This window comes from Molossus molossus, unplaced genomic scaffold (genome assembly GCF_014108415.1).
Source record: "Molossus molossus isolate mMolMol1 unplaced genomic scaffold, mMolMol1.p scaffold_m16_p_13, whole genome shotgun sequence".
NCBI classification, from domain to species: Eukaryota; Metazoa; Chordata; class Mammalia; order Chiroptera; family Molossidae; genus Molossus; species Molossus molossus.
The window spans coordinates 55,250,499-55,273,695 of NW_023425348.1; the positions used below are offsets into that span (position 1 = coordinate 55,250,499).

Sequence of the window (23,197 nt, forward strand, 5' to 3'; positions counted from 1 at the left end):
CTCTGGCAGCAGCTTGAGGAGTAGGCTGGTGGATTGGAGGGAGGTGATCGGGAAGCAGGAACAGCGTCTATGAGATTTTGAGAGTTCCAGTGAGAGCCAGAAGGCAGGACAGGGCGGGAGGTCATGGATGGGGCTACTGAGGGCGCCACACTGGTGGCTGGCTGGCTCCGTGAGATGAGGGGAGGGGGCCAGAGACAGTGACTCCAAGGGTTTGGCTTGAGAGTTGGGGTGCAGAGTTGCTGTTCACACAGGTTGGGGAGCAGGGGAGGAACAGGTGGGGAGGGAGGTAAACTGACTGCCTGTGAGGTCTACCGGAGAGTCAAGGAAATATGTAACTGGCATTGACATAGGGACTGGAATGCAGCAGGGAGACAGACATACATACATGGAGAGAGAGCGTGGGGCGGGGAGGGGTCATCCGGACATAGATGCTGGTTCAACTATAGGAGTGTTTATGTCCTTGCGAGCAAGAGGAAGGTAAAGATCAGAACCTTGGGACACAGCAAAAGTTCAGGGGCAGGTAGAGAGAGACGTTTGCAAAGGCTGACAGTAGGCAGAGACCAGAGCAAGATAAGGCCCTTATAAGAGATGCCTGGATTTAGCAACAGAGAGAGTTGGTGGTGACCTCGGGCAGGATGCCTGGGGTGGGCTGTGTGTGTGAGTGGGCGAGACTGCGGTGGATTGAAGGGTAAGTGGAGGTGAGAAAATGGACGTGGCAGACTGGACCCTCTGTTGGGAGCCTAGGCTGTGGAGGGAAGGAGGGGGAGTGCCCTGTTGTTTCTCCAGCACAAGCTAATGTGGCTCTAACTGTGGTTGGGTCTGTACACATTTTAAAGAATGATTCACACTGGCAAATTCACAGATCATAAAAAAAACAAACGTTTGTCAGTCAGTAAGTCCCCCCTGCCCTTTTTTATCTATACCTGATGACATGTTTATTGATTTTTAGAGAAAGAGGAAGGGAGAGAGAGAGAGAAACACCAATGTGAGAGAGAAACATCTATCGGTTGCCTCCCGGACATGCCCCGACCAGGGATCAAACTGCAGCCTTTTGGTGTTCGGGACAATGCTCCAACCTACTGAGCCACCTGGCATCCAGCCAGGGTCCCCCCATTTTTTAAAATTTGATAAAGGTGGTTACTTGGCAGAATTCTTCAAAATGGGGGGCTTGTGGAAGACAGTCCACGAGCCGGGCTGTGAGCTTCCCGGGTTCATAGCTCTGCGGCCGTCCCCGGCTCCTGGGGGCAGGGCCGTGTGCAGACAGCAGGCGTCACTGAGAAATCCTTTTCAGACTCATTTTGCAGTGACTTCTCTACCTCCTCCCCAGCATCCCTCTCTATCCTCCAGACTAATTACTAGGATTCAAGTCCCTGAGGCCCGATTTCAGCAAGTCCGGAGACGTAGCACCGTCCTGATACAAAGGTTCACCGGGGGAGTGACTTTAAATGTGCGCCTGGCAGAGACTTGACGGAAATGAGCTCCGAGCTGTCCGGTCAGCATAAGGTGGATGAAGGAGCGGATGAGCCACCCTTGCTGTCTCTGTGAAAACGCACCGATTTCTGTCTCGGTCTAGCTTGGGGTATCTTGGGGCGGTGGGACTTGTCCCCAGGGCAGTGTTCCGGAATGACACTTAATGACGCATCTGTCAGCCTGACATAAGCGGCGCCTTCACTGCACCCTCACAGGACTCTTTGTTGTTTATGACTTGCTCAGGGAGTTCTCGGTGACTCAGAAGCCCACGTTCTTTCCATCACACCACACGAGCTTCCCAGGACTCGGCTGAGGACGCAGGGAGTTACTGAAACCCGGGAAATGCCCTCGCCTGTTTCTCCTATCTCCTGTCTTGTTCCATTTTCAAGTAGGGAAGGGATGTGCTTTTTCAATATAGGGGGTGTGTGTGAGAGGTGCTTAAGTAGAGGGATAGACAAATTTGTTTTGGGGGATCAAGCAACTTTTCCAGGATATTGAGTCCCTCAGAGATGGGAAGCTAGAACTGGTTGCCGGAGATGCTAAGCCCTGTGGTCAAACTTCTCGGAGGGGGGGCTTTCTAACACCGGCCACATCTGACATGCCCGCCATGCTGTGGTTTGCCTACTGTGTTAGTTGATGTGATGTTTCTGCCTGACCGATAAACCCTCCATTCTCAGTGACTCCACACACATTTAAGTGTATTTCTCACATACGTAAAGTTCAGATGTTCCTCGTCATAGAGGACTCTCCTCCAGGTGGGCACCCCGGGGGTCTGGCTCCTTTCTGCTCATGGCATTGCCATCTTCAGGGTGTGGTTTCAAGGCTGCTGTGCTCTGGAAGAAGTGGGAAGTGCACAGGATCGCCAGGGGAGGTTCTTCTGGGCTGGCCCTAGAAGTGGGGTAGGCAGCTCCCGTTCGCATTCCGGTTCCTAGAACCTGGTCATGTGCGATCGCACAGCCGCAAAGAAGGGCCCAGGAGGAAGGAGCAGTGTGATGGGGAATCAGCTAGCCTGTCTCTGCCATACCCACCAAGGCTTGGAAGTCACCTCTCAGCTGAGCATGTCGGCCTATTTCACAGTCTTCGTGATACTGCATTGAGATCTCATTACTTCCGATCCGCGCATTTTGAGTTTGATGAAGGAAAGGTAGGGGAGTATAATGAATTAAAGGGCCCGACTAGAGACTAAGCTCCTGACGTGGTGGGTGAGGGGGCACTTGGAACCTCCGTCCACTTGACAGGCAGCAGTAGGATGTGGTGGGTTAGGATGTGGTGTCTGAACTCTGGGGATGGGCTTCCGGTTCGCCACTTCTGGCCATGTGACCTTGGGCAAGTTGCCAACTTTTCTAGTTCTTTGAAAAAAGGGGCATAATAATGGTATATAGCAATGCCTTGGCTTGTTACAATGGTTAACTTATTTAATACTTATAAGGCTTTTAAACATTGCTTGAGACTTCATTGATGCTCATTAAATGTCAATGATGATTAGGTTCCCCAGGATGGAACATTCATTCATTCATTCAGCACATACTATACACAGAGGGCTTGTGCTAGGAACTGGGACTAGGGAAGTAAAACATTAATTCAGCACAGAACTTATAACAGAGGTAAGTACAGGATACTTCCTGTGTGCATGGATTTGCTTATTCTGGTACCTCCTGCCATTGGGTTTGAGAGAGGCGGGCCTCCTGGAAATGTGAGTTTCATGTTCACAGTTTTCCTGGGAACCCACTGTGTGACCAAGACAATTTGGTGCACATGCAGAGTAGAGTAGGTTTCTGTTGATAGGATGGGCTCAGTGTGTGTGTCAAGGTGTGTTATTTTGTCACCCCCTGGCCCATCACCAGGTATGCAGATTTCGCTCTTGTGGGTTTACCAGCAGAGGGTCTTGGCATACAGCTGAAGTTGGGTCAAAGGTGTTGTCTTCCCGTTCACCAGCATGGCTCCCTGGAAAGGGGTCTGTCACACTGGACTTGAGGGTCTGTGGCCCGGAGAGCAGAGCAGCCTCTGGGGCCTGGTCCCTGACCTCCAGGAACGTAAGGTGATTATGAAGTTAGCACAGCGGGGCTTCTTGCAGGGTGGCCCTTTCTTTTCTGCAGAAAAGTAGCACTGCTCATGTGGTGGGGTCACATGGGCTGAGCACTTGCGGTCTGAGGAAAGGACACAGAAGCCCACCTCCTGTTGCCAGGACCCTCACAGTCGTCAGGGAGAGAAGACCTGTGGACTTGGAATGTATGTATAGGAGAGGGTTATAAAAGGTACGCATGCTTCGGGTAGAACATTTGGGAACGACAGAAAAGCATAAAGCTAAAAGTAGGAATCATCTGCATACCCTCGCGCACAGAGCCACTGCCCACGTCCGGCTTGTTTCGTTCTCCCGGAGATATTACTGTGCGGAGTGGGCCCACACCGAGACCCTGACAGCGCGCCTGGTTTTCACTCTGCGTTCGGGCATGAGCATTTCCCGGGATCAAATGTCCTTATAAATGTTATTTTTAATGGAGTGCCTAAGACGTGGTTGTTTAGTTGCACCATCAGTCATGAGTCTCCGCCCTGTCGTTGACACTTAGGACTCCCGGAGGCGGAAAGAACTTCAGAGGCTGCAGAACCGAGTCCCTCTCGTTTACCCGCGGCCGCAGCGCAGGCAGGCTGCGGCGTGTCCGCCCACGCGGTTCACCTTGACCGGTGACTCCGAGTGTGGATTTTGAAGTGAGATGGAACTGGGTTGGTTTCACAGCATCCCGCTTGCTACCTGTGGAATATCGAGAGGTTGCTAACCTCTACAAGTCTGTTTTCTTCCGTCACACAAGGGTGGAGGAATGCGCCGTGGGTGTAAGGGTCCGGCACGCGGCGAGCAGCTGAGTGGTGCGGCTGTCAGTGTCCTCGTGAGGGTGGAGAGAGGCGAGCGCCTCCTCGTGCCCAGACCAGAGTTCTGCCACCTCAGAGGCTGTGGTTCTCCTAGAAGTTTCTAGAGAGGCTTAGAGGTACAAGTGGAAATGTGGAGCACTGGCTAGAAATCCTTATGGAAAATGTTTAAAAATATGTGTATACACATAGGCAAACACATGTGCACATGCATCTACACACATGCACACCTGCATATATGCACATATATGCATGTATTCAAACATACACACCTAGATACATGCATACGTATAGATATATACCGCATAACACACATACATATATACACATATGTGCACACACACAATAGAAACCACATATGGGAAACTTATATTTGCATTTAAGAAAAGCAAGATGGGCAAGTTCTGGAATGACTTTTTTTTTTTTATTTTATCCCAATGCCTTTCTTACAGACTAGAGCCAGAGAGAAAGAGAGAAATAAAAATAGACTCTCCCCACCCACCTCACCGATTTGTTGTGAGGACTCCTCCGGATGATGCAGGAGAAAGGCCTGGCCTCTCCTGGGCCTCTCCTGGGTTGGCCTCCCCCCGGCACTCTGACTGCTCGGCATGCAGGTCTCTGCCTCACTGCGGGGGTGCAGGTGGGGGTCATCTTGGAATCTGTTATGTGAGTGATTCCATGAGGAAACGGGTGGAGTTGGGGGAGTGAGAATGTATGAGGTCACTTTAAGCCAGACCAGTGGGGTCAACTCACTGCGGAGAAAGAGGGAGCAGAGGGCTGGGGCTGGAAGGGCAAGAGCCAGATAACCTGGTGCTCTCAGTGGAGGAGCAGCCGGAAAGGCCAGGACCTGCAGGGGGCCCGGAGCCTCTCCCGAGGCTCCTACCCTGGGGCAGTGCAGACCGAGGGCAGTGCGTAGGCCTCGGCTGCACACTGGGAACTGTTTGGGCTTCACAGTTCACCTCTGGAATGTTTTCGTCAGCCTTTCCTAGTGCGGGCCCCAAGCAGCGTGTCCTGTAAGAAGACTGCACGTCTGCGTCCAGCCTACATGGAAGGGCTTTGCCTTCCTGCGGGTGATCTCAAGGCTGCACCAGGAACAGGGAGGAACTGTTAGAGGGAGCCTGATCTCACTGAGGCCTCTTCCAGTACAGGAGGCAAGGGTGGGGCAGGCTTCCCCAAGAGGCAGTGTGCTCCCCCTGTGGGTAGGTGACTAAGGGGGCTGAGGGAAGGCTGGGGCCCCCTGGCTGGAAGGAGATTACAGGGAGAAGGGGGTCCTTGCAGTCCATTGCCAACCCTGGGAGCTACCCTTTTTGGTCCAAGCCGGTTGCCATGTGCCCTTGTGGATGGAAAGCATTGACACTGAGCTGTCCTCCTGAGCCCGATTGCTGCTTTATGGGAAGGTTCTGCCCAGCGTCCCTCCATCCCACCTTAAGATTTATGGACGCTGCCATTTATCCACCACCTGGTCACACCGTTGGGTGCCATTTGACAGGGGACAGGGCCCAGGGAGGACAGAAGGTATGCCAGTCCTAAATGTGAGCGCACTGGTAACCCTTCGGCCGGGAGGCTCCCTCTCTAATTTGAGAGGCACTCAGGGATTCTGCACAAACCTTGAACTCATCTCCCAGATGCCATGGGCCAAGCCCATTACCGACGCTGCGGCCCGTAATTTGAGGCCCTGAGTTTTAGTTTGTAGCAGCTGGAGGCAGGGAAAGGGAATTGCTCTGTGACTCATGAAGTCACATAGGCAGAACCACAAATAAGGGACTTCAGTTGGCAGAAACCAAATTGCTTCCAGGCTATTCTTGGACACTAAAGCATCACATCTTGTTTCTTCCCAGAAAATGCAGAAACCTTTCATATTTTTGGGTAGCTGGCTTTATTTATATTTCCTATCAAACTCCAAAAGGCAACAGCTGGGTGGTGGTTGACAAGGAAGACTTTAACAAGAGTTATTACCCAAGGTCCCCTGATTTAACTCATCCTGGACCTTTTCCTTTTGGGGAAGGAGAGAGGTAGTTACCAAAAGTTCATACTCCAGTTTCTGGAAGAAAAGGCTTGAAGCTCGGACTCAGATTCAGCCTTTCCATGGCAATAAAACCACCTTGCGCCATGTGTGTTTTCAGTTCATTACCCAGCCTTCCTCATTTGAGGCTCCCCACTGTATATATGGGGAACTTAAAACTCAGAATTAAGTGAGGTGTCCAAGGAAATGCAGATAGGAAGTAGATTTGAACTGAATTAGAAGCCCACAACTTCTGGTTTTAAAGTACATAGTTCCTTGGCGTGGGAAGCTAGTCCCAGTGGGGATCCATTGTGTTCCTTTTTCTCTTTCTTTTGCTTTGATATGGTTTGGGCCATTTGAAGACTGGAAATGAGCGCTGTTTATCAGGTAGCCATCAGGTGCCGAATACATCACCGACATGGTCTAATTTAATCCTTGCAACCCTGTGAAGTGAGTATTATTATCCCCACTTCACAGATGAGAAAACAGGCTGAGATAGATTAGATAACTTTGCCTGAGGTCACCCAGCTGACAAGTACCTGTGACCAGATCTACGCCACATTTGCCAGATTCTACATATTCTGATGTTCTTTTCTGAGAGCCATTTTTAAGACCTTTGCCTTAAATTGGAAAACCGATTTTAGAAGTTGAGCCTAGACCCTATAGCTGCAATCCAGGGAGGCAGGTCCGAGCCTGGTACGGGCCGTGGGGTACAGTCCAAGGCAGCGTTTATCTTCTGCTGTCTGGCTGTCTCCCTCCACCTCCCTTATCTCACTCCAGATAAGAGCCAGTTCCTGGAGCTCCCACGCCCACCCAGCGCCCTCAGCACCACCTTTGGCTCTTTCTACCCAGGCCTACGATTAAGCTGTTCATTATTCTTTTGTGGGGAGGAGAAGGGGCAGCAGGGGTTGGGAGGAGACAGGTTCTTCCAGTTTGTCAATGATTCTCTGGCAACCAGGGCTGGCTCGATGCCTCTGAAAGCTTCAACATTTTAGACGAGGAGGAGCTGGCAACTTGGAGACTGATTTACAGAACGATTTCTCAAACTGGTGCATTTCCCAGATACAAGCCCGGCCCGTGTAATGGGTGCCGCACACATTTGCATGTCTGCCGAGTGCTTCCCAGAGCCAGGCTCTGCTGTCGCCTGTGCGTCCTGCCCCTCACAGCCACCCTAGAGTGCAGGCTGTCACCTGTCTCATACAAAAGAAACAGGCTCAGGAGTTCTGTGGCTTGTGTGCGGCCAGGTGGGCAGTGAGGGGCCAGGCTGAGCTTGGGGCTCGGGCGCTAAGCCACCCAGAGCCCAGGGATTTTTCTTCACCACCTGCCCACCCTCGGAAAGGACTGCAGGATACCAGTCCAGTTCAAGTCCTTTTGTATCGGTCAGTCAGCAGTGACATCCTTTGTTCAGTCTGGGCAGAGGAATGGTTCCAGAGATAAAGACTGAGGAATCATACTCCTGAAAAGCAAATAAGTCCTGCTCCCTGTTTATGCTCTCTGGGTGGCAAGTGTTGGAGGGGGGGGAGTTGAAACACAGAAGGAAGCAGTGTTTACGTGAGTGATGCCAAAGTGAGCATTGTGGACACTGATGAAGTCGGGAGAGCATCTGTGAGCGGCTCCGTGTCCAGTGCCAGGCGAGCTCCGAGCCAGCTTTCCAAGTCCGTGGAGTTTGTTGAGTTGCGGGGCTGGAGCAGCCTGGTTAGTTCTGGAGGAGGAGGCCTGGCTGAGGAGTGGACATTGGCTAGGCCTGGAACAGGGACTGTGCCGTCTCCCTTCAGCAGAGCATGGTGCCAGCACGCTGGGGCTCTTGGGAGAAAGGGGGGAGGGAGTGCGGGGTCCTGTTCTGCTGCCGGTGCCCCCTCACCTGTCAGCACCTGGGTGTCTGGTCTGGACAGCCTGTCTGTCCCCAGCAGGCTGCCGTGCAGGCTCACGGGGAGCTCTCCCCTTGCTCTCCCTACTGCCTTCCTCACTGTCACCGGGCAGCCCCCAGCTGCCTCCTTCTCCAGTCCACCGTCGCCGCCCATCTTCCCGAAGACGTGTCCCAGCTGCTGCTTTATCTCCTGCACCCCAGAGCCCACTGGAGAAACCAGTCCCTCCACGGTCTGCCGTGAGTGTCCCCGCCACACCTCGTCACGAGTCCTGGACTCCCAGAGCGTTGAACCCGCGGTCGTTCCACCGCTGTACTGGCTCTGTCCAGACTCACACCTTTGTATGGTGATTCCATTGACTGAAACATCCATTCCAGTGTTCTAGTAAAATCCACCCCATTCCGAAAAGTGCAGTATTTTGGCATTTTCCTCTTGGGGCTCCTCTGGCCCTGTGGGCCACCCCCTGCTCTGGGCCTGCACGCACTGTGTTCATATCTACAAGGGCTTGCCCATTGTCTTGTAATCCACTCTTCGTGTGCCTGCCTCCCTCGCTAGGCCCCGGACCCCAGCGCCTAGGCTGATGCCTGGCTCTTGCTAAGTAATTGTCGCTGAATGAATGAGTAAAGGATTAAGGGAGAGGATAAACATCGTGCTCTCTCTGCTTTTAGTGTTACAAAGCCAGCCCGCAATCCAAATGCACCCATGATGGCGTTCCCATCTGGAGAGCGGGAAGTCGCCCAGTCTGAGTGCCTTGTTGCTGTGTTTGCTGACCTCCTCCTGCCAGGCCTCCGCACGGGGGGCGGGGGGCTCAGTGTGCTGTATCCTCTCATTGACAGACCCCTCCAGCTCTCCTGACAGCTGGTCCAGCCCCAGCTCCTCCCTGCTTGTCTTCTTGCACTAGCTTTGGATTCTGGAAAAAGAGCTAGCCCTTTGGAAAATCAGCTCTAATTTATTTTTGTTCCTTTGAAACTTAAATGACTTTCCCAAGAAATGCCTGAGGCGAGAGTGGTGCAGAGAGAAAGGGCGAGGGCCCAAACCCAGCCAAGCTATGTTTGTGACGGGAACGAACCCCCGTCGCATTTCCCTGCTGTCAGCCTAAGCACTTGTTGGGAAGAGCTCACCGTTGGGCTCACAGAGCACAGGCTCCTCTCGTGTGTCAGGAGACCCACATGGCTCTGTCTTTCTCTGACGGAGGTAGATGCTGTGGTTCCGGCAGATTCCGGGGTAGAGAGGTTTTGAGACTTTGCTATTGTCTGCGCCGGAGAAAGGCCTGCCCTCTGGTAACGACGACGACTTAAAGATTGATGTCTAATGATAGACGAGATGGTCATGGAACCTAGGAAGGCCTGTGCTTGGACTTTTTTGGCCTGTGTACTAATGCCACGTGGCCGGGTTGCTTTGTGTTAGTCAACCAATTTGCAGCAAGAATCATAAGATTTTAATGGTGATAAAGCTAGAGCGCTTTTTCTATGCTTTTCCTTTTACGAGTTCCTATTTCTAGAACCATCTGGCTCACAGACAGTGGACCAGGTAATGTTGACATCAGCCAGGGCACAGCGGAGCTGCCTGTGGGTCTCGCCAGCCAGTGGGAGGACTGGGGAGAAGAGATCACGCGTGGGCAGCGTCGCCAGCTTAGACAGCGTGATTGTGCATTCTCTGTAGATTATTTTTGTTTGGTATTAAGTATTCTGTATAGCAGCTTAAAGGAACTTTATTTGATCTCCCAGCGCTTAGTCCTTCCCACCTCGAAGCTCACCTCTTCCTCCACCTCCCTTTGCAGGTGTGACGTTTCTGCAGGTACTTCATGGTGGCCGCCTGCCCACCACTGCTCCACCCGGCTCCTGAAACATGGGGGAAAACGAGGACGAGAAGCAGACCCAGGCCGGACAGGTGTTTGAGAACTTTGTCCAGGCTTCCACGTGCAAAGGCACCCTCCAGGCCTTCAACATCCTCACCCGCCACCTGGACCTAGACCCTCTGGACCACAGAAACTTTTACTCCAAGCTCAAGTCCAAAGTGACCACCTGGAAGGCCAAAGCCCTGTGGTACAAACTGGACAAGCGTGGGTCTCACAAAGAGTATAAGCGAGGGAAGCTGTGTACGAACACCAAGGTAAGGGGGCCACGTGGGGGCCTTTCTTCCCCTGGGCATGGGGGTGACGGGCGGCCAGGGCAGGGAGCTGGCCCCGTTCTGCCGTCATGAGATTTTCAGCAGGTGTGGGTGTGTGGCGGTGCCTTGCTCGGTTGAAGGTTTCCTTGGTCTGCAAGTGCGCACTGCTTATCCCGACTGGGAGTTTCCGTCTCATCGTGGTGGTTTTCGCAGCTCTTCCCGTGCCCTCTCCCCGGCGGAGGAAGTAAAGGCATGCTGGACATCATCCACTCTGTCACCTCCGCCGGTGGCTCCTACTCGCTGAGCGGATTCCGTGTGCCGGGCACTTACGTACGTGGCTCACTGAACACGCACAGTGGTCTTTTGGGCCATTTTAGAGACAGGGAAACTGAAAAGTCGATGATCTTGCCCAAGGTCACACAATCAGAAGGCAACCTTGGTCTGATTCCGGAGCTTAAGCCCTGAATTCTGTGGAGCGGCTTAATTAGAGAGTTGTGTTCCCGTGGGAGCCCACATTTGAGAAAGATGCCCTGACTTTAACTGGCTAAGAAATAGGTCTTTGGTCCTTACTGCCTTTTCCTCCTCAACCTCCACATTCTTCACCTCCCCACCTCCTTCCCCAGGAAGCATTTCTTTGCTCCGGACCCCGCCTGTGGTTAACCCTTCACAAGCCGATCACTGCCCCCCTTGCTCGGCCATCGGCAGTATCTGGGCCCGGGGGCCGATCAGCACATCCCAGCCGCTCGGCAGTGCTCGGCGCTGCCTGGACAGCCGGGAGTCCAGACTTCGTGGCTGGGCTTCGGGGGCTGTCTGCCCCGGGCACCGGGCCAGACTGGATGTTTAGGTTGAAAGTGAGCATGCTGTATTTAGACCTCACAGGAGATAGCTGAGCCAGAGCCCTTGGAATTCTAGTCAGTGCCAATCCCAGACAAGAGGATTGAACTCTCCATGGCGATCAGGACTGTTGTGTATTTGTTTTGGTGATGAGGAGTCATTGAGTCCACCGTGGGATATGGCTGCTTTCCCCTGCCCCTGGGGAGACAGCTGCCAAGCTCCTCTGAGGCTGGGGTGCACAGCTGTATGGGGCATGGGAAGGGCACTGCATCGGGGTGAAGCAGACCAGAGCACTTGAGCCTGCCGAGCAGTGCCTGCCCACAAGCTGCCAAGCTTCAGCCTCACACAGAGGAGATGAAAGTGTTACAGAAAGAGAGGGGGAGAAAGGAGTGGGGCCGGTGTCCTAGGTGCCAGCCCCACCCAGCACCTCCCTTCCTTGTTGTTGTAACTCCAGGGTTCATAGTTCACTGGGCAGTTCTTCAGACTTAGAGGCGGGGGAAGCTTTAGCTTTAAGAGCATTACTGATCTCGGTAATTGCATGTGGTGGCTTTCTTTTAAACAGGTGCCATAGCCCTAGCCAGGTGGCTCAGGTGGTTGGAGCATTGTCCCGTACACCAAAGGTTGTGGGTTCAATTCCTGGTCAGGGTGTACAACTAGGTTGTGGGTTCTATCCCTGGTCAGGGTACGTACAGGGATATCTCTCTCTCTCTCTCTCTCTCTCTCTCTCTCTCTCTCTCCCCTCCCATCCCCCCTCCCTCTCTTCCTCTCTCTAAAAACAAATAAAAACATATCCTCAGGTGAGGATTAAAAAGAAGGTACCAGAAGTCAGTGGCTGCACTACAATGTTTTCTTGGGGAAGGTTTTCAGGGGTCTTATTTGATCAGAAAATGCATCGCCCCTTCTAGCTGTTGGGGGCACTCTGTTGGCGATCTGAAGACAGACCTTCAGAGGGAATCACCAGCAGGGACGAGATGGAGAGCTGACCACTACGGAAATGTCCTTTCAGAAATCACTAGCCAGTCGCCTCGCCTGTCTGGCCAGCCCCTATTTTACAAGCTTTGAGGGCTTGAAATAGAAGACTCCTCACATCCTGTGGTCGGCAGGTCACCACTGGGGGCAGAGATACAAAGGGGGAGAACTAACGTGTTCAGCGAGTGATGCTGAGTAAGAGTGATTCCTGCCCAGTAATTTGTACGCTTTTCTTAGGAGGAGGAACAAAGATGTTTCAAATGCGTGGTAGCCTGTCTCATAAAAACCACCCCAAGAGCAGAAAATACGTTTGAAAATGCACTCTAAGCACGGTGGTGACTGTGTGAGGCCACTTTAGCTGCATATTTCAGAAACCCAACTCAAACCACCCTAAAGAAAACAGGGAAATCAGTACTTTGTATAAACAGGAAGGTCCAGACACTCACAGTCTGTTCCATTCCCTCTCCTTCCGTCTCTCCCTTGAAGGTTTTGCTCTGCTCTGGCTCCATCCCTCCATCTTGCGAGCAGATTTCCCCCCATGTTGGTAGCCTCTAGTTCATGTCTTTATAACGCTGTGACACAAAAGGCTAGAATCTTTTTCTTCCTGCTCGATATTGAAAAAAAAAAAAAAAATCTCTGGGCCAGTTATGGTGGCCAAAACAGGGGAGCTGGCTACCACCTTTGGCAGCCCTTTGAAGCATCACACGGTTGACGTAAGGGAGGAGCAGGTTCCCAAGGACATGAGGTGAGAGACAGATAAACAACAGGTGTCCTTCACAGTGACTGTTTATTTGCAGCCCGGTTATGAGAGTGGCCCCGTCCATACTAGATTCATGTGGATGGTTAGTGCTCGGCTCTGAGAGCCGGACACATGCACTCCTTGCTGTGAGCTGAGCAAATCGCAGAGCATGGTCCTCCTGCTCTTTCGACATGAACCGATAGGGTCTTGCTCACACCCCTCATTTAGGTATCCTTTGGTGTAGTCATGTATGCTGAGCATTAGCCAAACAAGAAATGCTAGGCATTAGCATGCATGTGGCTGATCATGAATGCTGAGCGTGGGGCCAGGTGTGTCAGGTCCCAGGCCTATAGCCAAGCTCCCGGTTAGCCATAGGGAGAGTGGGAATGTATGAAATTCTGCCCGAATCCCCACCCTGTGCAGATGTAGACGCATTTCAGCACCCTCTGGAGTGGATCTGGGCTTCAGCATTTCATAAGCATGTATTGGCTCCTACTATGTGCTAAGAACTATGCTACTCCCTTCATGCCCGCAGTGAGTGTGTGTGTGTGTGTGTGTGTGTGTGTGTATGTGTGCATGTGTTGGTGGTGATGATGGGGGGAGATTGGTTACCAGGAACAGTTTGAAGAAAAAGGTCTCTGGTGCACGTGCTAGGGGACAGGGAAAAGGACCTGCAAAGTCACAGTGGCTTAGATGCCGGTTGCGTAATCTAACTTGGGTTCATTATTTATTACTGATTATTACTTGTGAGGGTTTTGTCCTTCACTTAATAATTCTTTCCCTGGGTGGGATCTATTTGGATATGAACCAAGGGTCAGGCCAAATTCACTCTTTCAGGACCGCTGTTGGCTCTGTGTTAGGGTAGTACCAGGATCCAATGCCACGTCCCATGTATAATGTTCCTGTACAGCTCAGGAGGAAATGCAGTGTGTTATAGCATGGGAATTGCCATAACCACAAAGTCATGGAGTCTGGTTGTTTATTTCATATGTACCTTTAATTCTAGAAAGAGCTTGAGAGAATGCTGTGTGCAGTCTCTACAGTTGACAGGTAACAAACGGGGCCCAGCAAGCCAAAGCTATTTGTCTGAAGCTAGTGAGTGGCATTGACAGGACTTGGGCTCTGTTCATGGGCTTACTCATTTATTCTTTTGTTCATTTAATGATTATATATTTCCCTTGCCCTATACATTAGTTGGTATTTGACAGGGGAGATGGTTTGAAAGGTAAATAAGAAGTAGTTCTTACTTGAACGTTCTATAGAGGAGACAGAAATGTGATTATTTCTTTATTTATTTACTTAATCATTTATGAGGTGAATAATTGTTGAGCAGCTGCTATGTGCCAGGCACTTGTCTAGGTACCCATCAGCCACTTAATATCTCTGTGGCCCTGGGCAGGTTACTTAAATCTCTGATTCTCAGTAGTATTCTTTGTAAATGAAGTACTTTCTTCATGAAGTGACTGAAAATTAAAGAAGGTTATTTTTGTGAAGTGTTTAAAATGCTGTCTGGTACATAAGTGGTCAGTAAATGTTCAGCCACTATTACCATTTATAGCCTCAGTGCTGTGAGAGAGGCACATACCCTATTCTGCAGGAGCATGTGTGACTGGGGTAGGCTGGAAGTGCTTCCTAGAAGAGGACGTGTGCTTTGGGCCTTGACAGAGGCGTAGGAGTTCGCCTTGCATTGCTGAGGGAAGGGCTGGAGGGAACGCCAGGCAGAGATATAATCTAGGCAGAGAGTGCTGCTCATGACATGAGCATGAAAGAGCTTGTGGGGAGAGGTGAGGGGGAGAGCCGGTGAGAGCAGCATGGGGGGTGGCAGGAGGAGCCCAGAGAGAAGGGCCTCCTGGGGCCAGGCTGGGAAGACAGGGTCCTGCTGTCAAACAGAGGACACGGAGGACCACTGAGGGAGGATGAGCCGTGATTCCCAGTCCGGGGTTCTTTCCACAACCCTCCCTGGGGTGGCTCATTAATTACAGGTAACCAATTCAGGACAGAAGGCATTTGTACATTATTGCCATAAAAACATGGGTTCAGGAAATGAGTCATGGACTCTTTTGTCACCAGCTGAAACGGGGCTAGCCTGTACAACGAAGACTCTTTCGTTAACGTGTGAAAAGGGAATGTCTGTATTTTGTGAGCATCCAGCAGGGTCACCCCACACCTTTGGCTCCTGAACCTGACCCTGGCCCGTTTTGGCCTCTGCAGTGGCCCCTCAGTGAGGGGTAGCCCAGGCTGGGTAATGCATGCGGCCCGCTCATTATGTGGTTCTTGAGCTACGAGGGAAGAGGGAGGGACGAGGGAGGGACGAGGGAGCTAGGGTGGGAGATTGGGAGGGGTGAAGCCCGGAGCTGAAGGCCGCTATCGCCTGGCCCAGATAAGCCTATCTGACATTCCAGACCTCTGAAATCACCCACCACAGCCCCCAGAGCCAGGCTCTGCTGCACCCACTGGGCCATATCAAGTACCCCTTTGCCTAATATGGACACTTGCAAATAGAGCAGAGGATGGTCTCCAGGGTGTGAATTTCTGTTCCAGTCTGAACGAAAAGCTTAGATGGACTCTGCATTCGTCCACTTACCCAATAGTGGACTCCGGCACTGCCACGTTGGACGCGGTCAGGCCGGTTACCAGTCGGGCTGTGCTAAGGGTTACACTAGTCACCACGCTCCACATGGAGTATGTGGGTTTGCATGGATGTGTGCATTGGATATTTTACTTGAACTTGAGTAAATTCGACTCTCAACAATATTAAAGTGAATTGAAAAGCCTTCTTTTTTTTTTTGGCTGTCTTCATAGGAAGTGGTTAATCTGGATTTACTGTGGCTTGTTTTATAAATATATGTGTAAGTAAAGACTTCTTTGTCTTTAAAAAATATTTTTATTGATTTTTAGAGAGAGAGGAAGGGGGAGGGAGAGAGAGAAACATAGAGTGGCTGCCTCCTGCTGGCCCTCAACCAGGGATTGAGCCTGAAATCTGGGCATGTGCCCTGACCGGGGACCAAACCAGCAAACTTTTGGTGCCCAGGACAATGATCAACCAGCTGGGCCACACCAGCCAGGGCTTCCTTGTCTTTTAAAGAAAAAAAATAATTAGTTTTCTTTAATTAAAATGAAAAATGCATGCTCGTGATAAAAAAATAGTTCAAGCAGGACAAGAAAATATACTGTGAAAAGAAACCTTACTGCAGCGCCCAGGTCCTCTCCCTAGAGGCAGCCCTCCCTGGGTGCCTTCCTGGAAGTCTCCACATGCGCGCGCGAGGTGTGCGCGCCCCTTGTTTTTAACGGATATTTTACACATATTTGTTGTGTATCTTGCTTTTTGTCACTCAAAGATAAACATTAGAGATTGCTTTATATCATGGGGCACTGATCCCTTTATTATTTTCCCAGCTTTTTATGGCTTCCCATTTTATGGCTAGATCCCAATTTATTTAACTGCTTAGATTGTTTCCAGTTTATTGCCCTTCTAACCAGAGCTGCGGCAGACTTCCTCATACTGCTTTGTATGGACGTGAAACCATCGCTATGAGATAGACTGAGAATTTCGGAGTCAAAGGTATGTGCATTGCACTAACAATGTTAGAGGCATGGTCAAATTCCGCCCCCGAGGTTCTTCCTGTGGACACCCCCCCACTCCCCACCCCCACAGTGCCAGAGAATGCTGAGTTCTTAAAAGGGAGTTACCATGCGGGATGTTGGCTGCTTGGATTTCCTTGGCCGTGCTGAGGAGGCACCCTCTGAACCCTGGAGTCTGGGCTGGGGGCCTTGAACAGAGCAGTCCAGCAGGATCATGTGGGGGTCGCTGCCGCCCCCTGCATGGCAATCTCAGTCACAGCGATTTCATTGGTTACCACCCAACATTTGCGTAGTACTTTACAGTTGAAAAAATAGTTGCGTATACATGGTTTCATTAAGAAGTTTGCTTCAGCCCTGGCCGGTTTGGCTCGGTGGTTGGAGCATCGGCCTGCGGTCCAGAGAGACCCGGGTTCGTTTCCCGCTAAGGGCGTGTACCTCGGTTGCAGTTTGTCCCCGGCCCTGGTTGGTCGTGCGGGTGGCGGCCGCTCGATGTGTCCCTTTCGCGTCAATGTTTCTCTCTCTCTCTCTCTCTTCCTCTCTCTCCCTCCCACTCTATCTGTGCAAAAATGGAAAGATGTCCTCGGGTGAGGATAAAAAAAAAAAAAAAGAAGTTTGCTTCATCGGTGAAGGTGAATATTCTTTAAAGGAAGAACAAATACAAGTATATATTTGCTCTTCAAAACTTTATCAAACAAACAAAAACTTTATCAAAGAGTAGGAGCTTTTAGAGCCCTGGCCCAAGGAGAATCTATGCTGTTTGTGCTGAACAGGGGCCCCTTTCTGGCTTAACTAACTTGTTCTCTTTATGACTGAGGTTTGTAAACTTCACCACCTCCTCCAGGGAGCCCTTCCTGACCTCTTCTCTGCTTCCCCCTTCTTTATGCCATCCCTAGTCTGGGTTTGGTGCCCCATGTAGGCTCCCAGACTCTGGTCCTACCAGATGTCACTGATCAGTGTCCTTCGCTGATTGCTTTTTATGTGTGGGAAGGGGGTCTCTTTTACACTCACCATAGCAACCTGAGGACAGGGACCATGTCTGGTTCATCCCTGGGTCCGGAGCACACAGCACAAGGGTTGGCACAGGGAAGCTGCTCAGGGACTGGGTGAATGAACTCGGCAGCTCCAGAGGCTGTACAAATAGTGTACTATGTAACATCTATAGTTCTTCTTTCCAGAGCTGTACGGGGTGAGGCCCGTGTTTCCAAGCCTTGATCGTGGGTTTGCAGAAGTTAGTACCAGCCAACCCCTTTATTTCCTTACTTAAGCATCTGTCCAAGTTTGTATCAGAGCTTTGCTCCTTGAGTGTCCTTTTCCTGTGGTGTGGGGATAATGACCACAGCCTCGTCTGGGCCTTGACTAGCTTCTGGCTATTGTGGTGTTTACAAGGGGGACAGGGAAATCAGCCAATAGGCCTGGGAGGCTGAAGGGCTGGGCCTTCTTTTTGTTGGAGAGAAAAAAAGAAAACCCTCTTGTAGTTCCTGGCCCACCCAGGGTTGCACAAGGCCTTAGGGAATCTCTGGCTAAAATTATCCAAATAAATGTGTACCACGGGGCAGGGCAAAAGGAAACCATGAAGCCGCTTCATGCTCTGCTTCCCAGACGGGAAGGAATCCCTTGGCTGCCCTCTTTCCTGCTCATCAGAGAGTCTTGCTCTGCTTGGCTTTTTTTTAATGATAAAAAATATCTTGGTGATCAGCGTATTCCATGGCAGGGAATTTTTCCACTTAGTGTTAATCTATCTGTCTACCTCCTACTCAGCTGGGCGGGGCACCAGGCTGAGTTCCGCCTCCTTCCACAGGGCAGGTCCAGGGCTAGTCACTGGTTTGTTCTCGGTGTCAGTGAGGACTGCACTCTGCTGCAAGTAACTGAAACCTGACTGCAGACACTTCAATCAACAGGGGCTTGTTTCTAAACCAGACGTCAGGACAGAGGTGGTGGCTGGAGGCTCAGTGGCCACATGCCTCGCCATTCTCTAGACCAGTGCTCTCCGGTAAAAATTCCATGCCAGCCACATATGTAATTTATAGCAGTCACATTAAAAAAGTACGAAGAGATGATAAACTTTATTTTCGCAATATATTTTATTTGACCTAATACAGTCACAATACTATCATTTCAACATGTAGTCAATCTAAAAATGATTGAGATATTTTACGTTTTTATTTTACTTTTTGTATTAAGTCTCTGACATTCTGTGTGGTATACCTCATCTCACTTCAGACTAGCCGCATTTCAAAGGCTGAAAGAGCCACCCGTGACTGGGGCTTGCGAATTGCATAGTGCAGCTCTAGGCTTTCCCTCCTGCTTGTCACTTTGTTGCCACAGGATGACATCTTTCTTCCTGCTGTGAGAGCCACCATCGCATCTGCTTTGGAGGCAGGAAGGAGAGGGGCGGGGATGCGTGCATTGCCTTACCACGCAGGCAGGAGTGTTCCCTGGAACCCCACGGAAAAATAAGCTCCACGGGGCAGGACTTTTTGTCTATATATTCTTTGCTGATTCCCCAGCACCTAGCATAATGCCTGATGCATACTAGGTATTCATCGTTGCAGGCTGAGTTCTTCAAAAGCAGGTGCTTAGAAGTGTTTGTAGTGTAAGATATTCATTAGCAATCAACGCCTGTGAAGGGAATAAGGGTGGGGAGAAGCAGGGATGGACAGAAGAAGTCAAACCCTGTACAAAAGAGCCAAATGCCTGCAGGTTCAAGCAGTTGGGTGTTTTTCTACTTGGCCTTTTAGCAAATTAGTTTTTGTAAGAGACAAGGGTGGGAGGCCTCACAAACTTTGGGTACTACAGGATGGTCAGCTCCGAGTTCTCCATAGAACGTATTGAACATCTTCGTCAATAATCTACGTCAATAAATACACCACACTACATAACATATATGGTTATAGACGTGTACGCTTAAGGGGAGTAAGCTGTAAATATAGTATTTACATGTATTTGATGTGTTACATATGAAATTATATTACATAAAAATCTTTTTACCTTGACCTTCTATGCAGCTTCTTGGAAAGAAAACCCAAGTATGTTCTCACTTCAGAGCCTGCTCTGAACGTCTCCTGTAGGTAACACGCCCCACTGCCACTGGCCATACCCCACACCTCCTCTCACGGCTTATGAGAGAGGAGAGCTATAAATACAGGGGAGCACGCTCTCACCAAAGGTTTGCCCATGGGAATTCTGCAGTGGGAAGTTTTTTATCTGGGACACTGGCCAACTCTTAGGAACATACCTGGGATAATTCTTTTATGCTCAGATCTGAAGAACAAGCCAGGGAAGTTTCCTGGAGAAAGTACCCGAGGAGAGGGCACACTGATGTTTACTACAGCAGTTGATTGATCTCTCTTTAAGAGAGTGACCTCTCCCCCTGGCCAGTTTGGCTCAGTGGTTAGAGCGTCGGCCCTTGTACCAAAGAGACGCGGGTTTGATTCCAGTCAAGGGCATGTACCTCGGTTATAATTCCGTCCCCGGCCCTGGTCAGGGTCATTCAGGAGGCAACCAATCGATGTGTCTCTCTCACATCGATGTTTCTCTCTCTCTCTCTCTCCCTCCCACTCCGTCTGAAAATAAATGGAAAAATATCCTCAAGTGAGGATTAAAAAAAAAACAACAAGAAAGTGACCTCTCCCAAATATCTTTTTTTTTCAATGCATTCCTGATATGTTTTTTATATTGTTGTAAAATATATATAACAAAGTTTGCCACTTAAAATTTTTTTATTAAATTTATTGGGGTGATATTGGCTAATAAGATTATATAAGTTTCAAGTGTACAATTCTATAATATATCCTCTGTGTATTGCATTGTGTGTTCACCACTCAAGGTAAAAACTTTGCCATTTTTGGTGTATAACCGAGCGACATGAATTACATTCACAGTGTAGTACAACCATCACCATTTCCATTTCCAGAATTTTTCATTGCCTCAAACAAATCCTCTATGCCCATAGCAATACTTTTCCATTCTTTCCTCTCCCCAGCACCTGTAATCTTTAATCTACTCTCTGTCTTTATAAATTTTCCTATTATAGACATTTCATGTATGTGGAATCACTTAGTAAGATGTTTTCAAGATTCATCCATGTAGAAGTATGTAGAAGAACCTCATTCTTTTAAAAATTTTAGTAATATACTTTATTATTAAAAATATATATCAAGCCCTGGCCAGTTTGGCTCAGCGGTTAGAGCGTTGGCCTGCGGTCCGGAGAGACCCGGGTCCGGTTCCCGCTAAGGGCATGTACCTCGGTTGCAGTTTGTCCCCGGCCCTGGTTGGTCGTGCGGGTGGCAGCCACTCGATGTGTCCCTTCACGTCGATGTTTCTCTCTCTCTCTCTCTCTTCCTCTCTCTCCCTCCCACTCTATAAAAAAAAATATATATATATATATATATATCAAAATATCATCTCAATGTATAATCACTATAAAAGTTATTAATAGGATGTTTTACATTTCTGTACTAGGCCTTCAAAACTTGGTATATATTTTACTCTATTAACACACCTTAATTTGGATGCTGAATTTTAATCAGAAATACTTAATCGGTATTTAGATTTCATAAAATTTACAGTTTAAAAAGTAGATTCACCTATCCAATTTATTCCAAACATACTTAAAAGTTTTCCAATAACCAAATTGAATATGGGTTTTTAAAAATTATGGTAAAATATATATAACATAAAATTTACCATTGTAGCAATTTTTAAGTGCACAGTTCAGCGGCATTAAGTACCTTCTCATTGTTGTGCAACATTCTCACCATCCGTCTCTCAGACTTTTTCATCTTCCCAAACTGAAACGTCCCAAACTGTACCCAGTGCACACTAATTCCCCACTCTCCCCTTGCCCCAGCCCTGGCCATCCTGTGCTGCCTTCTGTGGAATTTGACTACTCGATGTGCCTTATGTAAGTGGAATCAGACGTCTATGTCCTTTTGTGATAGGCTTAAATCACTTAGTTTAATGTTCTCAAGGTTCATCCACATTGTAGCATGTGTCACAATTTCCTTCCTCTTTAAGGCTGAATAATAATGCAAGTATGTACCAAGTATTGTTTATCCATGCATCTGTTGGTGGACACTTGGATTGTTTCCACCTTTTGACTATTGTCAGTAATGCTGCAATGAGCACAGTCGAACAAGTATCACTGTGGGTCCCTGTTTCCAGTTCTTTGGGGGCATACACCTAGGAGGAGAATTGCTGAGTCACATGGTAATTCTGTGTCTAACTTTCTAAGAAACCACCATGCTGTTTCCACGTACCTTTATTTTTTATTTCATTTTTATTTCATTTATTGGGGTGACATTGGTTAATAAAATTCTGTAGGTTTCAGGTGTACAAATTCTATAATGCCTCATCTATATTGTATTGTGTGTTTATCAACCCTAGTTAAGTCTCCTTCCATCTTCATTTATCTCCCCTTTATCCTCTCATACCCCTCCCTACCCTGCTTTCCCTCTGGTAATCACCATACTATGTCTATGAGTTTGTTGTGGTTTTTTATTTTAACTTAATCCTTTCACCTTTTCCACCCCTTATCCCCTCCTCTGTGATAGATGTCAGTCTGTTCTCTATCTATGAGTCTGTTTCTATTTTGTTTGTTAGCTTATTTTGTTCATTAGATTCTACATATAAATGAAATCATATGGTATTTGTCTCTCTCTCTGACTGGCTTATTTCATTTAGCACAATACTGTCCAGGTCTGTCTATGCTATCACCAAAAGTAAGATTTTCTTCTTCTTCTTTTTTTTATTCCTTTTATTCCTGAGGATATTTTTCTACTTATTATCAGATAGTGTGGGAGGGAGGGAGAGAGAGAGTCAGAGAGTAACATCGATGTGCCTCCTGCACAACCTGACCAGGGTTGGGACAAACCGCAACCAAGGTACGTGCCCTTGACCAGAATCAAACCTGCAACTCATTGGTTCATGGGCCAAAGCTCTAACCGCTGAGCCAAACCTGCCAAGGCACACAGCTTTTGTTTAATCCTCACCTGAGGATATTTTTTCCATTGATTTTTTTAGAGAGAATGAAAGGGAGGGAGGGAAGGAGGAGAGAGAAAGAGAGAGAAACATCGATGTGAGAGAGACACATCAATTGGTTGCCTCCTACAATCACCCTAACCAGGGTTGGGGATCAAACCTACAACCCAGGTATGTGCCATTGACCGGAAATCGAACCCATTACTGTTTGTTGTAAAGGCCAACACTCTAACCACTGAAAAACACTGGCCAGGGCTACCACAGCTTTTTTTTATCTACTAATCTACTGATTGGGCTGCTTCCAAACCTTGGCTGTTGTAAACAACGCTGCAATGAACATAAGGGTACATATATTCTTTTGAATTAGTGTTTCAGGTTTCTTCAGATATATTCCCAGAAGTGGAATCGCTGGATCCACTTACTCTTTAAATTGCCATCTCTAAGTTAAAATTTTCAGTTATTAACTCATTCAGAAATTCATTTTGAGTGTTTACTAAAAGCCAGGCACCAGGGATATAGCATTAAAAAGAAACAAACTGACACAATGTCTGTTCTTTTGGAGTTCATGTTCTCAGTGAGAGACAGACCATGAACAGAGGCGTGGCCTGAGTGTGTGAGTGTGCATGTGAGTGTGTGCGCACGTGTGTGTGGGAAGTGCTATGGAGACCATAAAGCAAGGCGAGGGGGACGTGGGTACTCGAGCAGAGGTGGGTTGCTGTTCAAACTGTACGTGCTGGAAAGGCTTCCGTGAGATGGTGACCTTTGAGAGACCCAAAGGAAGTGAGG

The 23,197-nt window shown here is 49.1% G+C and overlaps 1 protein-coding gene across 5 annotated transcripts in view; it reads left to right on the forward strand.

Moving 5' to 3' along the window:
• Positions 1 to 23,197, forward strand: part of MICAL2 (microtubule associated monooxygenase, calponin and LIM domain containing 2) — a 199,070-nt gene that overhangs the window by 33,296 nt on the left and 142,577 nt on the right. For all 5 annotated transcript variants that reach the window (XM_036258877.1, XM_036258873.1, XM_036258874.1 and 2 more), the window contains exon 3: positions 9,980 to 10,311. In XM_036258877.1, coding sequence (XP_036114770.1) covers positions 10,048 to 10,311 — 264 coding nt within the window. In that variant the 5' untranslated portion in view covers positions 9,980 to 10,047. The remainder of the gene's footprint in view (positions 1 to 9,979; positions 10,312 to 23,197) is intronic.